Source organism: Anoplopoma fimbria, chromosome 24, assembly GCF_027596085.1.
Source record: "Anoplopoma fimbria isolate UVic2021 breed Golden Eagle Sablefish chromosome 24, Afim_UVic_2022, whole genome shotgun sequence".
Lineage (NCBI taxonomy): Eukaryota > Metazoa > Chordata > Actinopteri > Perciformes > Anoplopomatidae > Anoplopoma > Anoplopoma fimbria.
In genome coordinates, this window is record NC_072472.1 from 13583987 (window position 1) to 13600470 (window position 16484).

Below are 16484 nucleotides of genomic sequence, written 5' to 3' on the forward strand. Positions count from 1 at the left end.
AAAGGGTTTTCAGAATTGGGAACAAACTCACAGGACTGTTGTTTGGCGTTTTCACACACAGAACCTGTGTTTTCACAGTTGCTCATCTTTTTCTGCTGAGAGGAGTTTTTGGCAAGAAAGTTGAGCGAGGTTTTTTTCGTTTGCTTAACAGCTAGGGGGGTAAACTGTGTGCTTATTCCTCACCTTGGATTAAACATCTCCTCCTCCCCTGTTTTTGAATATTTTAAAGTATTTTTAATCATTTCTTTTAATTTCCCCTTCTTTCCTCGTAGGCTTTTTCCTCAGTTATCATCTCATATTTTCATTTTTATCACATGTTCATTTTTATCTCCCCTCCTGTTACCTCTCTCTCTCTCTCTCTCTCTCTCTCTCTCTCTCTCTTTTTCTCTCTCTCTCAGTTTCTCTCTCCCTGAGAGGACTAAGTGGAACAGCAGCTTAAAATAGTGCTGAATCTCTCTAACTCTCTCTCTCTTTCAGCAAAGACTCAGACACACTGTCGGGGTCCAGCCTGCATAGGGACAATTATTTAAACATGAGCGCTGTCAGCCTCTCACCAGTGCATTTGTATGTATGTATGTATGTATGTATGTATGTATGTATGTATGTATGTATATCAAAAGTATGTTGACACTCAGTCATTATACTTGTATGTGATTGTTGAACATCTATTTCCCAAAGGCTTAGACATTAATATGATGCTATAACATCCTCCCTTCTTCTTTGAAAGCTTTTCCACAAGATTTTGGAGCCTGGCTGCTGGGAGTTTTCTCCCATTCATCAACAAAGGTGTTAGTGAGCACAGCCGCGCCTGCTGGGTGATGAAGCCTGGCTCACTGGCGGCATCACGAAGGTGTCGGATGGGGTCGAGGTCAGACCTCTGTACAAGCCAGTTAAGTTCTTCCATGACATATCGAAAAAATATTCCTTTATGGGCCTTGTCATGTTGCAGCAAAGACAGTTGCCAAAAAGGTGGAAGCATACTGTCTGTAATATACAATTGTTCCCTAATTTAAACTAAGGGACTTATCAACAGCACCATGCAAAAGCACACAAAACTATACAATACTTTTGGCTATATATTGAGCCATCTCCCTCCCTCTCTCGCTGCTCTTACCCTTTGCCTCCCCTTTCAATGCATCCATCTGTCTCTCTCTCTCTGTCCCTGCCACTCTGGCAGAGACTCTCTCCACCTCATTCATCAACAGCCTCCTCTCGATCCTCCTACTTTGGACACGCTCACACGTACACACACTTCTTCCACAGATTGCCTCTCATCTATATTCTGTAGTACTCTACACCACAACATGAACAGATGGATTACACTCCTGGCTCCTGAATTATGCACAAACATTTCTTGACTCAGTGAGCGAGAGAGAATAAAGAATGTGAACCCACAAGCGCTTCGGGCCACAGACCGATTCTCTCAATCCCACAGTGTGTGACTGTTTGGAATTCATCATTTGCCTCACATGTTGAATGTTCCAGATTGGTCTGCTGTTTCTGCTGCCCTGGTCCTCTCTGTTGCTCTCAAGTTGGAGATAATGATCACCAACATGCATTAAAAATAGATCTATCCATTATGTTAGTATGGCCAAATATTACAGCCTGTCCTATAACCAAAGCAGGCACAAACATAAAAATTAACACATATATATATATATATACAGTATGCAAATTAGGTCACACACCTTGACCAGCTCCATGACCAGATAGAGTTCGCTGTAGGTGTCCATTTCCTCTATGAGGAGGACGATGTTCGGATGTTTGACCCTGCGGAGGATGGCCACCTCGTTCTGGATCATGTGCTCCTAGAAATAAGTCAAGTGAAACATATTTGTCAAAACACTAAAGTCGATCTTAACACCTGGCCCTCTGTAGGTGTGATGAGTGTGGTGAGAAGTGTGCTCTGTTGAATTTTTAACCACATATAACAGTGATGTCATGGAGTACTGACACACACTGGAGTACACATCTTCATTGTTAAAGCAATACATATTAAACTGCTGGAGGTCATTGAAAAAAGGATTTTCAGATGAAGGTAATTGCTTTTTAAGTGACACAGATTAAGATTAATCTGCTTTTAAAGTGTAGGCAAAGGTAATTTTTTATTCTATCTCCTGTCGATCCTGAATAAAATTTTTGTGCACTGATGAACTGCAAACTGTTGTTTTTTCTTAGTTTCCTTAGTTTTATTAAGTTTGACAAATGTATGAGACATCTTCAAAAGAGCTACTTTTGAAGATAAAATCAATCCGTAATAGTCAGTTTTTAAAACAAGTAATCTTTTTTTGTCTAGATGAGTAACATTATAGCCAAGCAACAGTATTCCTACTTGGGTGGGGTAGCCTTGCACAGTACTATTTTGCCTTTGGAGTCATAATTTACCTTTCCTCTGCATTTGCCCTTGTTGATGATCTTCAGAGCGTACTCCCGTCCTGTGGAGTGCTCCACACATTCTCGGACGACTGCAAAGTTTCCGTCGCCTAACATGCGTCCCACCTTGTAGCGGTCTGATATGTAGGACGGCACAGCTGGAACCTCATCGACTAGAACTTCAGCTGCAGGGAGGACGAACAAGGTTTAGAGTGAGCTCTTTAATTGGCAATCAAGCTGGTAAATAGAGGTAAAAAATAGCACAACACACAAAACTAACAGGTAAATCAAATTACAAATATGCGCTATCAATGTTCAGTTGAATATGAATTAATTAGTTGGTTTATAACATTTTAGAAGGTCCTCCATAGGTAAATAAAATGAAAGATGAAAATGTTAAAGAATACAGTTCTTGTAATAACCTTTACAATATTTACCAGCACATCATTGTTTGTAGGGTCACATAGTTTTATTCAGTCAGAGAGATGAAGAAAAACAGCAGAGGAGGGGGAAGGTGTGAGAAATAGAGGTGATGAGCACAGGATGTACAATACAGAGAGATGCATCAAAGGTCATGAAAATGATTCAGACATGCATGATATTTGCGAGTACATCGCCTTTTCCCACTGACGGACAGATGGGACATTCTTGTAACGATAATTTTCCTCACCTTCCGTAAGAGGTTCATCCCTCTCTTCCACTGAGCTGGAAACTTTAGAGGAAGACAGAGAGGTGGAAGAACCCTGGGACGCCTGCAGAGAGGGAGGGGGGTGGGGAGGGGGACAGAGAGCAGGATGTCAATTATTTAAAACTGTATTATCACACAAAGTAGTTTGTCATAAACTCCACACCATGAAGCAGTCCCTTCTGCTACAATCCCAGCCGAAACAAATATTTTTGTCTAAAAGATAGATAATAGGACATTGTGCAACTCGTCTCATCCTGAGAACATCCTGAGAACATCCTTAAGTCTGTCTTTGTGTTTGTATGTCTGTCTGCTGTATATATTGCCTCCCTGTGTCGTGTGCACACTTTGCTCACAAAAGGAGCCAGAACAGATTTACTGAAGTTACTGAGCTGAAAATAAACCGTTAACTTATTCAGCAAACAACCTGTGTGTGTCCAAGGTGGACAGACAACCGCATCCAAATAAGCTCATCTCCATTCACAGAACTTTAAGTTATTCCTATCTGTCCCTTCCTTTAACTCCTCACTACTACCTTTAATCACACCTCAAAACAGAGATTTTTTTTTTGACACTCATAAAGACGGATTAATACTGCCTTAATGTGGTTGGAGAGTAGGAGGTCATTAAAAGGAGAGAGATGCAGCGTCTGCATCTATCTAAAGACAAAAACTCATTACGCCCTCCACCTCGTAACCTTCTGTCTGGTTGTCATGGAAGCAACGAGGGAGGGGAGCGAGGATCTAGTCGGGACTGTAAATGAGAATCTACCCCTCTATTTCTGTCTTCCCTCCACTCCTCTACTGTCCATCTTTCTCTTCTCCTCTACTCCAAAACTTGGATTCAAATATTTTTTGGGACAATGTGATGCTGCTTCATTTGGAAGATAAAAATGATTCTCACTTTCCTTCGTGTCCTCTCTCTGGTTTTACAATCAGTCCTGAGGACACAGATGTGAAAAATGTTTGTGGTCTGGGAGGTTTGCAGTGCTCGAATAAATCCTGCAGGTGCAGCTGGCACATGTAGCCTTGCCAGTGATGGAAGTGGACACCATTGTATTCCTCTAAAATATAAGTTGGACGATGTGAATTTTTAATATGTGCAGTTTGCACTGTAAATGGTATGTGTGTGATGTATGAGCCAATCTACTGTATGTGCAACAGAGAATAGTGCATTAGCAGTTTGTTGGTGACTAATGTTGTCTGATGAAACATTTTACTTTCATCTCTCATTTCGGTGCAGGTGTAGTTTTTTCTGATGCTCTCTCATGGTGAATTTATTCCACATAATTCACACATCAATCAGTCCTGAGTTCTTAGAAGAGATGAGATCTAAAGAGTGCTGCTGAATGAATGGATGCTGCCTATTGTTATGATAGCCCAGGAAAAATTGTAACAATGAAAAAGGTGATGTGTAAAAGGATGCCAAATTTGGCCTAAACAAATGCTATTATTACAAACAAAACTTTAAAAACTGTGTCCAATGAAATCTGATTACATGCTTCTGCTTTTATAAAGCGGGTTTACAACAACAGTGCAGATCAACATTAATTCAATTAAAATGCTTTGTGAGAACTATAGAAAAAATATCCTCTTATATCTATGGCATACAGCCTGGAGAGTTCGCTGTCACGGCAGAAAGAAGAGAAGGCCACCATCATAATGACTTAGACCTGAAAACTATTTACAAAGCTGAGCTGCCCTATATCTCTGCTCAAGTAACTGCCAGCTCATTTACTCATCTCTACTGCTGTGACCTGAAAGCCAACCAGGTGAATTTAGCTATGAGTCAGGCTTGATTTGGTTTATGTAATGTTGTTTTTGCTTGGGCACTCATCCCAGAACAAGAAAACCCACTTAATACTCATAAAGCGGATGACCATCCTGTGCTTTATCTACAAAACATGCTTCCTCTGCTCCTTTATTCTCTCATCCAGACTCGTATATTTACCTCTCTTGTGTCCTTATCCCACATCCAGCCCTGTCCTCTACTCTTCTTTCTCATTTTGAACTCCTATCTCTCTCTTCCTGCCACCGAGGGAAACAAAATACTGTTGCTATGGAAACTGCTCACAGAGAGGAGAGAGGAGAGGCAGTTTATGAGACTTCCAGAGTGGAGACAGAAAGCCTATATATGGCCATTTCCTGTCTGCAGTCTGGGAGGTAGGTTTTGCTCTTCTATGAACATCGTGTCTCTCTTTCCTGTGTGAAAAACTACGACACAGATGGAGTGACAGACAGAGTGAGAAGAGACAGGGAGGCAGAGAGACACGGAGAAGCAAAGAGACTGGGAGAAAGATGTATGGAGTCTGCTCTGGTTGATATTGATCATTATATTTGGCAGGAACTGTCTTGTTATTGTTAGACCATCCAGCTTTCTCCCTGTTGCACAACACAACATACACTATTTCTAGCTCGACAACTCTTCACTTTTGCTCTGGCTATGACTCACACCACAAAAATAAAAAATAAAAAAATCATACACACTGACAAACCTTTTACATCATGACTGGAACCACTGCTCTTCAAACCTGCATAGGCAACAGTCGGCGACTGAATACTGATCAGCGCATAAATGTGAATTAAACAGGATGCCCATGATGGACCTTAAATATGGAGCATCATCCCAGACGTAAAACAGCAGAAATAATTTAAAAGAAGTCAGTCAACTGTAGAATTCAGCTTTAAATTGCGCCACTGATTTATAAAAACGACTTAAGAGTAATTCTAGCCTTATCCTCCATGACCCTGTTTGAATTTGATTACAACACACATTCTAAAGCTGCATTCCTCCCTGTGTCTCAGGCTGAGAGAGTCAAACCTCCTCTACAGCAGCATTTCTTGTCATTTTCACTGTAACGCAATATCCAGCAGAAGCAGGATTTATTGTTGTTTGCTTCGGTTTGAAAAACGTCTAATAAGATTTGATAGAAATAGGGTATTTTGTTTGGTCCCAAGTTCCCCCTCTACCTCTCATAGGGACACAAGGTACAGGAGATAATATTTCTTGGCCCTTATTTTGGTGTCTAGACAGACAGGAAACATAATCTATTTGACGTTCATCTGTAGAGATCGACAGTGTTAGGGGATTTGGTCTTTCTGCTCTGCCAGTTGGACACAGGGACGTTTTCTAATCACAATCCTTATGGACTGCAATCCTGTGGAATCACAGGAATGTGATTAAATGCTTCATGGGGAATAAAAAAAAGGGAGACTTCGGCTGCCTAAACCTGAAAAAAAACCCATCCAGAACAGACGGGGAAATGAATGCTCCACTGGGACTGAGTTTGTGTTGTAATCTCTTCTCTGCTCTGCTGAACACAGACACAAGTTTAACAAAGGAGAACCGACCATCATCATAATAAGCATACTAAATCTACTGGAAATGATCTCTGTTTGTTTTTGTATGTGATGAACATGATGTTATTGTTAATCAACACAAATGGGGAGAATGAAGAGAAAAGCACAAAATGAAAATGAAGTGACAATGAATTTAATCATGACATCAACAAATGGAAATTAATACATTAAAGAATGAACAAATTAACACAAACAGAAACATATGAGCCAAGAAGAGCTGGCGGCCTCACATGACAAAATCACAATATGTAAATGATGGACCAGGTTATCAAATATAATTTGCCTGTGACAGAGCACACAGAACATTTTCACATTTACATCGTACAAGTATGTAAATGGCATTGCCAAAAATATCCTGAAGCAATGTTTCCGATTAAAGAATTGTTAAGCCGGATTGTAATCATTTGTGAACAATTTGAAGGAATAAAATGTTGCTGAAACAATGTTTAAGCTATAAAGTTGCAGAAATTGCAAGATCTTCCACAGTTTCCTCATGTGCTGCAGCCAGTCTTTTTGGCAGATATACTGTAGGAACCAAAATTGGCGAAGCCTTCTAAGGACATCAACACAACAGGAAATCAGAAATATAATACAACAAAATAACAAATACAATCTTTAGTAACAACACACTCACATGGATGAGATGAGACAATAATTAACTTCAAAAAACACACCTTCAGTGTGCTCTCTCGCTCTCTGTCACACACACAAACAAACAAGTGCACACATAATTTAATTATGAATCACCCAACACAAAATATGGACGGTACTGAGAGATGGAGCATGCAATTCAAAGGATTATGGAAGTGAATGACTCAACGCTGAGAGGAGGATATAGGTGACATACTACGGTTGAAAATGATCACTGTTTTTCTCTCACACAAACAACTTCCTGACTGTATCACAGCTTCTGTATTGGCATCACAAACCTTCTGTTTCTCCTGCCGTCAATCTGTCGGTCAATGTGTATTGTCTTTTTTTTTTTATGATTTCTTTCCCTGTCTGTGTTTTTCACATCTAATGGAGGAAATTGACAGGAAGAGCTGTGACCTCAGCAGCTCATTTGATTTATCTGTACGTGCTTTAGAACGGATATTTACAAAAAACAAAATGCAGGGTGTGTGTCTGTATTTTAAAAATGAAATATTACTGTAAAGCAATATAAAAATGGAACGCAAGGATGTTCTTCATGAGGCAAATGGTCCTGAAAGGACTCTAAGAAGCAATGGAGAAAAAAGGGATGGGTGGCATGATGAATGTAGACCAGTCTTTCATCCTTCTGTTGCAAATTCATTAAAATTGTTCATACTGGCGTGCACCAAATGTATAAAACGCATAACATGTGTAAATGTGCATTAAGCTGTTATCTACTGCCTGTGCACAAATGGTGATTTCATGTACAAAAGTGTTTTTTCTGAAGCATACGTGAGCGTATAAGTGATTTTGCGTGCAATTGCCATGAAGCTGTGTGCACGTCTGTGTGCTTCCATGTATGTGTGCAAGGAAAAAGGGAAAAGCCACAGTGCAATGCAATGTCTTTGTATTCTGCTCAGGGAAATAGGTTAGGGTGGTCTGAGCTGTGCAAGCAACCTACATCAGGCAGCAAAGTGCCTCTAAGTGTTTAAATGCAGGTTCCAGCGAGGTGAACTATCTAAATGCCATACTGGTAGTAGGTCACTGAGGTTCTGTGGTTGCTGAGGAAATGGATTTATGGTTGCTTTCAATGCATTGTAGGATGACATTTCAAAAATATTTTAGTCATTTTTTAACCCACATGAAAAAAAAATCAAGTTTCATTTAAAGGAAAAGGGTCACTTCTGAGTCATGGTTTGGTTAAATTGAGTTATACATTTAGGTGTTAGGGTGAGATAGTTACTTCCTTGCCATTGTAAGCATAACAATAAAGGGATTTGGGTATGTGTATTCTATATCTGTGATTATTCATGCCTGTTTACACAGAGGTGACATAGAGGGAAAGGAACTGTGCAAATATAGTGTCAGAAACTTGGCGCCTACTTCCCCAAGACGCTTAGAATTAATCTACAAGGGAAATTATGATATATAATTTCTCCCTGTGAAGTTAATACCCTTTCATATGGGGAAATAAGAAGGGGGTTGGCGGAGCTCGGTGGGTGGGGCGAAGTGAAATTGGGTGAGAGAGAATTACACCATCTAGCTGAGGAGTGTGAAGCTGCAGAATGGAGAGGAGAGATATAGGGCGGTGAGTCTTCCTCCCTTTCTTCCAGCAGATCCACTGCAGTTTTAGTACAGAGTATCAGCGAGTACAAAGATCCAAATAATCTCTTTTTGAGAAATACACGCTTGTGAAGCTATAAAACTAGAATTAAACGGCAGTATCACTGAGGTCAGGATTGCACTGCATAGCTAATTTGTGATGGCTAATGTCTGATGAGAAATGTTGACAGAAGCAAAAGGACATGTAGTGAGGTTCAATGTGGAGAAGATGGGACAATACTTGTTTTTCCTTTTTCTCCTTACATTTGATTAGCCCTCCTTCACCTCTCTAACCCCAAGTTTTTTCAGATCTCCTTCTGAAACTGTGAAAATGATGCAGGAGGAAATAACAGAGCAGCAGAAACTGGGTACTGAAAATGTCTCCATTCAGAGAGAAGTAGACAGAAAGAAGAGGAGAGAGTGCACTTGTCAACTTCTCTCCCTTTCAAAGCTGAAATCCATCGTGACCCATTTCCATTATACTGAAGCCTGTGGAAGTTCCAGTGCACCTTGTTCTGTTCTCAGTAGCTACAACCCAAATCTGACATGTCCCTGATATGTCCCTGGCTGACCTCCATATCACATCAATATAACCTCATCACCGATGGGCCAGACTCTCCACCATTCATTAATACTTCCTGGCAAATGTAGCACGAGACAGAAGCTACTGAGCCCAAGAGATAAATTCTTCATGCTATGCTGATTTTAGCCTACACACACTCATTTATGTACAGCAATAATTCACACACCACTCAATATTCTGTGTCCTATTAAAAAGCTATTGACTCCAACAACATTCTTGCCTTTCTTTCCCTAAAACACTATGTCCCAGCACCAATAAATAGATAAATAATTGCAAAATAAATCAAAGCTAAACCCCTGCTGTCAGGTAGAAAAGTATTAGTATGGTTGAGAAAACCCAAGACACGCTCATGTTGAAGCTCATATGAATTTGCGTCAGGTTCACATAAAGTGCTGTGTATGTGTGTGAATGTAAGAGGGAGAGGTGAACTGAGCGTGCCAGTGTTTATGTAAGAGGGAGAAGGAACTTAATCAGTAGCGGGCTTAGAGTTCCTGCAAATTAAAGAGCTGGTGCGAGAAAACAGGGACTGATTAGGATTTGAGGCTGATATTAAAAGCTCACCATCGTCACTGTCAAGAACTGGATTAACAAATACTTTGATCTTGAACACGTGCTCACACACAAACACCCTGCACGTGAACCATTGGAATGTAGGGTTCAAGGTTTTTCCGTTTGAGTTGCATGCTCTCTCTCGTCACAGCAGTATTCTCTCTATAGTGACTACCAGCTTCACAGTGTACATAGAGTGTTTGCATCTGAGATCCTCTGTCTCCCCTGGTAGCTACAGCAAACACATTATGATTCTTAGATGTTTTAACAAGGTTTTTTTTTTTTTTTTTAAACCCAGGTCAATGACAGAATACATGATAAAAAGATGGCTGAAATAATCAGATTTCCTAGTATAAAATGTGTTTCTAAATTCTTTTCACAAAAGGACTTGTACAAAATGACATGATTTGATACAAAAATGTTATCCTAAATCAGCTGTTGGTACTGATTCGGTCTTTTTTTTCCTCTGCTTTTTTCTCAGATTAAAAACAGACATGGAGATTGGAGCAAGCCGCTCACAAAGCCAACCATCAGATATTGCACAATTTACTGACTGACAGACCTTTAAAAGTCAGTGATAGCATCTTTCAATGTTTAGTTACCAAAAACAAATAGAGTTCCTAACAAGGAACAGAGAGCTATGGGTCAGCATATGTGGGAACGTGACAGAAATATCAACGTGAAATGAGGAATCTATTAACACTGGGTAAGAGTAACATTAGAGGATCCTAACATGAGCCTGCTAATCTTGGAATCCCAGAGCAGCAAAGGTCAACGGCCAACCCTCTTTCTGTGGCTCTAAAGATGTTGGGATGTTCTCGTTTCTTCGTATTTCTAGCGACTCTAAGATGTAGTCGGCCTATGCTCAGTCACAGATTTGTCCTTTTCCTGAGAACATAGAGGGAATGTGTTATAGATTTAGTGTCACTAAATGTTATGGGTGACTGTTTGTGTGTGTGTTTTTGTATACTTGTCTTACCTGGCGTCGGCTAAGGCTGCCTGGGCTGGTCGGGGAGGGGCTGGGAGATTTTCCCGAATGAGGAGTGGACAGCTGACTGGCCGGCGTCCCATTCACTGGAAGGAGCAAACAAGAGAGAGGATGGAGCAGGGTGCGTATATGGGTGAGAAATAATGAAATTGGTGATCCTTTTAATGTGAATCCATGTTGTCTACTACAGTTTCATTTCTGAGTGTCTAGCAGCAGCCCACACGTCCGCCCTCAGCATCTCTCCATTCACGTGAATTAGGTGGAGGAGGAAGAGGGGGAGTAAGAGAGAAAAGAGCACTGAAGTCCACACTGCTCTTTTTATTCACTTCAGCCAGAATACAATTCCTGTTGCTCCATATCTCCCAGAAACAAGCCACTTAAACCTTTCAACATATGTGCACTGAATAATTACAGCACGTCCCAGGCTTCAAAAGATTGGCTTGAAGTCAACACACAACACCGGGCTGTCCTCATTTTCAAACAGATCCTTTATTCGTTGCTCTTCTGACCTCAGCTTGGTCTACTTCTCCAGCTGCAGCACGGCACAACAACCCAGCGGCATCACCTCATTAAACAAGAACATTAGATTAATCAACACTGCACCCCAGTCCTGTGTGTGGTCATGCAAAAGCCAGACCCAAAAAAGCCTAACAGCATCATTAATCTGCACACATGATACGAGCCGGTTTTTGGTTTTACTGAAATCCTGGATTATTGTCTCTTGGCAAAAAAATACATTGCTTTACCTCTAGTCAACTCAAAGTCTATGAAACAGCTGTAATTGGAGAATACAAAATGGTAACAGACACAACATAGCGTGCCAACTAGAGGTATATGTAATTTATTTGTTTGGGGGTTTTTTTGGGTGGGGAGAAGCTCCTTGTTCCTGCAGGAGTCCTATCTGGAAATCAGCTTTAATTGGTCTGAATGATTGAACTACAACTTGTTAATAAAACAATGTGACTTCTAGGGTGGTGAAATGAATTAAAGTTAGGCTACTAAGGTGTGGCAAATAATGCAAGTCCTCCATTGTGCTATATTAAGATAAATCTTAAATATTTAAATAAATATTTAAATAAATAAATATATATATATTTTTTTGTAGGTATTCTCATCAAATACTGCCATTTTCCAGCAAATATATAAACATTATTTCATTTGCAGTCCCCACCTAATAACATTTCCAGAGACTATCCTTGTCTTGCTGCAGCAGAGGAAGTGAACCTGCGGGGGACAAGTGGCCCAACCTTCACTGTGTGAAATGTTTATTCCCTGCCGAGATCAAAGAACTTTCTGAATTATTCAAGACAAAGGAGATAAAGCCCCCCCAGCAGACATTTAGCACAAAATAGCACCGATTGCCACTGCATTAGGAGGCTGTACGTATTTTCCAAACGGGGCCATGAAAAAAAAAAATGAAATAAAGAAACCGCTATTGTTCAGACAATTCCTGAAAACATTTTCATTGATGAAATTCAGCATCAGCATCAGCGCTACGCACACGGACTGACACTCCTCCCGGTTGCACAATGGTTAGTGTTAACGACAGCAGACATCTGGCATTAACCTCAGAGTCAATGATATTCAAAAATCCGTGGAGAAAACATACATCGACAATAACATACATCTACGTATGATCCGAGAAGGAAGACAAAAAAAACCCGGTGTTTTTGGTTTCCTACCTTCCACTTCCAGCATGATGAAAAAAAACAACAACACAGTGATAATCCAACGAGGTGGGTTTAATGAAGACAAGAAGAACGACAAGAAGAACAGCAGCTCTGCGCGCCGCTTGGTCCGAGTGTGATAGTAAACTGTGATGAATGGGAAAGACGGAGCAGAGCTGAAGGCTTCTACACGGGGAGGAGGAGGAGGAGGAGGAGGAGGAGGAGAGGATGCTTGCGCAAACTCTGACGCGCGCCGGGGAGAGAGAGAGAGAGAGAGAGAGAGGATGGGAGAGAGGGAGGGAGAGAGAGAGAGGGAGGGAGAGAGAGAGAGGCAGAGAAACAACATCTATGATTGGGATATTTTGGGCTTTTCTACCAACACGAGAACAGAATTGCATTGAGGTTTGAATTGGTAGATGGAGAGATTAGTGCAGAAGGATGTGCCACAGTACTGTATTATAGAGAGAGTCGTTCATCAGACATGGATGGTGGAGGGGGGGTAAGGTCATGGATTCTGGAGGACCTTTTGTTCCTTCCCTAAGAATGATCCTCATAAAACAGATGACGCTATTTATTACTGAAATAGGAATAGAGGGAGTCAGCATGCTCTATGTTTCAGGGCTTTTCTTTTTTTTTTTTTTTTTGCAGTTATCTGTCCTATATGTGGAGTTTAGCAAATCAGCCTGAAGGTTGACTTGCAGATGGATTAATCTGAAACATCAGTTGTAGGTCTGCATGCTTTAGAAAAGATCAATCAAGAGTTTGAAGCAGTCGGCCACATTATCATATGGGTCCCTAATGTAACGCTTTTTCCCCTTAGATTTTCTTGAATCAACTGTCAACACTATAAATTATAACAATTCGACAAAAATGCAATGCAGCCATTTTGGCTTCTTTCCCACCTGCCGTGTACGGCTGCATAAAACTTCACAAGGAAGCTGTGCTATCAATGAATATGGAAACAGACCTCCTGTCAGTCCTCCAGCTGTGTGATGTGCTGGAGGACACATAGGCTACATGTTGTGAAATGAATTTCAAAAAAAGATAAGAAAATGCCTCAGAGTGACTGTGGAATATAATGAGTAGATAATCCGCTACAATTAGGCCACTGGTGACCAAACAGGAATTCTATTATCTTTTTATGCAAAAGGTGGTATTTTTTCTTCTTTTCCATCTTAACACATAATGACTCTAATGACTTAATCATCATCACCATCATCACCATCATCATTATATGTGCTTCTTTTCAAATTTGTATGTTATCACGCAATTATTTTAAGAACCACAACTCATATACTGTGTAGTAAAAAAGGAACATATATAAAGACAAACACATGTGGTTCTTAACACATGATAATAAATAGGAGATGCTCGACACGTGCTGTCCAGAGATATTATGAGAAATTTGGCACATGACACATATTTGGGGCAATTGTTTCTATGAGTTATGGGCCAAACACAGTCAAACATCGCACATGTATGACGGCTGAAAGTACTGAGATTGTTTTATTATAATGTTTCATACACACAAAGCTGCCTGGAGGCATCTCATTAGCTTGCCTTTAGTGCAAATATCAATACCATCATTTGTCTCTCTTTCAGTCTGTTAGTTGGTTATTTGTTACGCTTATCTGTTTTCAGAAAGTAAATTTGTACCCTTCATGAGTGGGGGTGAAGGCTGCAGACATCATGGGATTGCAGTTCAGAGTGTCACAGCTAGCAGCAGCTGATCCTCGATACTCTGGATAGATGTGTGGGTTCGGCCGCCCTACACACTTCACCATCACGTCTCACCCGTCATACAAAGTCACTCACGACAGAAAGGGAAAGGTGAGACCTTGAATTATCAAGAGCGAATCTTACTGACACCATCTCCACATCACTGTTAATTTTAGCTGACGTGAAGCATCAGAGGAGAGCCAGAGACAGATGGCGAGACAGGGAGAGAAAGTATGTATGAGCGCAAACTGTTTTCTCACATTATTTTGGGTCTGCATAGGCACTCAGCCGGGGTTGTGAGATCATCGCAGAATGAAACTCGAGTGATGACAATGTCAGGCTGACACACGGCAACCTGCCCACATACACACACAAACCCGAGAAAACATGACGCATCATCAGATCCCCCCCCACACACATGTGTATACCTTAGAGATTTCTAGAAATTGCAAGCTGACTGAAATTGTATTTAGCTTAAGTTTAATCAATCGTAATCATCAAGGTCGCACACAAAAAGTCAAGATGTAATTTTTTTATCTTTAGATTTAATCAGCTGAAATTCATAAAAGTATGATGAATTTGTGTCACGTTTTCATACACATTTCTCCTTTAATATAGCGGGGTTATTACTTGTTTACTTCATACAGCATTATAGATAGAGACCTATGATTCAATGAAAAGTGTGATTCAGCTACCAAACAAACTGGAGTATTTTTTGTATTACAAGTTTCCTGAAATTGTATATTTAAAACTGCATATGAGTCATTTTCTTATTAAATATGTGCTAATTTGCATACAGAACAGAAATCTGAACATTGGAACAAATTCAAGTTCAATATTCAGAGTGAGTAGTTTTCTTAAGAAGGAATGTGGATCAGCCACAAAAAATGATAAGGACACTAGGTGGTGTTTGACTGCACACGCGTTCTGTCACATGCTCTCTAACTCTATCTCTCTTGCTTCACATCTTCTCCGAGGGCCTCTTCTGCCCAGATTATTAATTTTGATAAAGAATATTATTAATGCCAGCTGAATGGAAATTGCAAGTGGGACTTGTTAAAACACCTGACTACCTGCAGCAACGTTTAAAATAAATGGCTTTCTTTATTGTGCTCTCTCTTCGAGTGCGGACAAGAAATAACAAAATCCTACAAACTGCAGGTTTCTAAATATCAATAAATAGACAAAGCTTTCTTGTCTGGTGTCCAACTTTTAATTTTGTTACCAAGATCTGAGATTAAAAGGTTTTGAGTGTAGCTGCAGTTAAATAACTGACAGAAGCAGTGATCACATTTTGAATAATTAATCATCTTTCAGCTAAGTGCATTATTCTGTAGAGTTAATGGGCTTAAAGCCCTACGTTATTATTATATTGAATACAATGAACACAGTGATGCAAGTCAGACTGAACTGTTTTAGCTGGAGATTAAATTGGAGTGACATCAATTAAAGTTAATATCTATCTTGTCTGCAAAAGATTAACTTGTTGTTAGTGTGCTGTAAGGTGCATTAGACAACCTTATGAGTTGTCATTTCCTCTCGTGATTTCAACCTTAGCTCATCAAGGTTTAAGCTACAGGACAGCAACAAAATCTCTTTCATTACTGATTAATCTATTAATTATCTTTTTGATTAATTAAATGAATGTTAAGTCACTAAACATTTAAACAATGTTAAGAAAATGCCAATCCAAATTTCTAAGAGCACAAGATAACATCTTCAAATGGCTCGTTTTGTCCATCTAACAAACCAAAACAAAAATAGCTTCAATTTCCAGAGGATAAGTAGCAAATCCTCACTTTTCAGAAGAAAAAACAATTGTTGTTCAGCATGTTTGCTTGATAGATAAATAAAATTTATACATTTTTCAGCAAATGTATTAATTTTTCATCAAGTTTGAAATGTCAAAAACCACAGTTCTGTATACATTTGCTGAAAAATAGCTAAATTATTAATTATTTCAGCACCAGTTTGATTTGATAGGCTACTGTAAATCTATGAATTGTATGTTGTGTTTCACTCCATCTGTATCAACAAAAATGTAAAAATGATTTCTCATATCTCACCCTTGTGGGATTTCTGTCTTTTCAGTGGTGAGACAGGACTCTAGTGAGGCCTTTATGTGAACACATTAAATAACAGAGAGCAACCTCTATGAGCTATACAGCACACCGTGTCAGCTGTTGTTGACTAGTATCATAATTCTAGGACAAATTGTCCTAAAGGGAAGAGGGCATGCTTTGTTTGTAAAATGGAAAAAACACAGCAACTCCTAATATGATATTTGTTGTTAACAGAGTAAAAAAGCAAGCATAGTGTTGATCAG

At 39.8% G+C, this 16484-nt stretch overlaps 1 protein-coding gene across 4 annotated transcripts in view; it reads right to left on the reverse strand.

The window, feature by feature from the left end:
- The window catches only part of dclk1a (doublecortin-like kinase 1a), a 42604-nt gene that overhangs the window by 3532 nt on the left and 22588 nt on the right, over positions 1–16484 (reverse strand). For 2 of the 4 annotated variants that reach the window (XM_054625910.1, XM_054625911.1), the window contains exons 5-8: positions 10764–10858; positions 3029–3125; positions 2386–2531; positions 1689–1808 (exon numbers count right to left, since the gene is read on the reverse strand). In XM_054625910.1, the coding sequence (XP_054481885.1) occupies positions 1689–1808; positions 2386–2531; positions 3029–3125; positions 10764–10858 (458 nt within the window). Of the gene's footprint in view, positions 1–1688; positions 1809–2385; positions 2559–2968; positions 3126–10763; positions 10859–16484 lie in introns of all 4 variants that reach the window. The other 2 variants (XM_054625909.1, XM_054625912.1) reach the window with 2 other exon arrangements.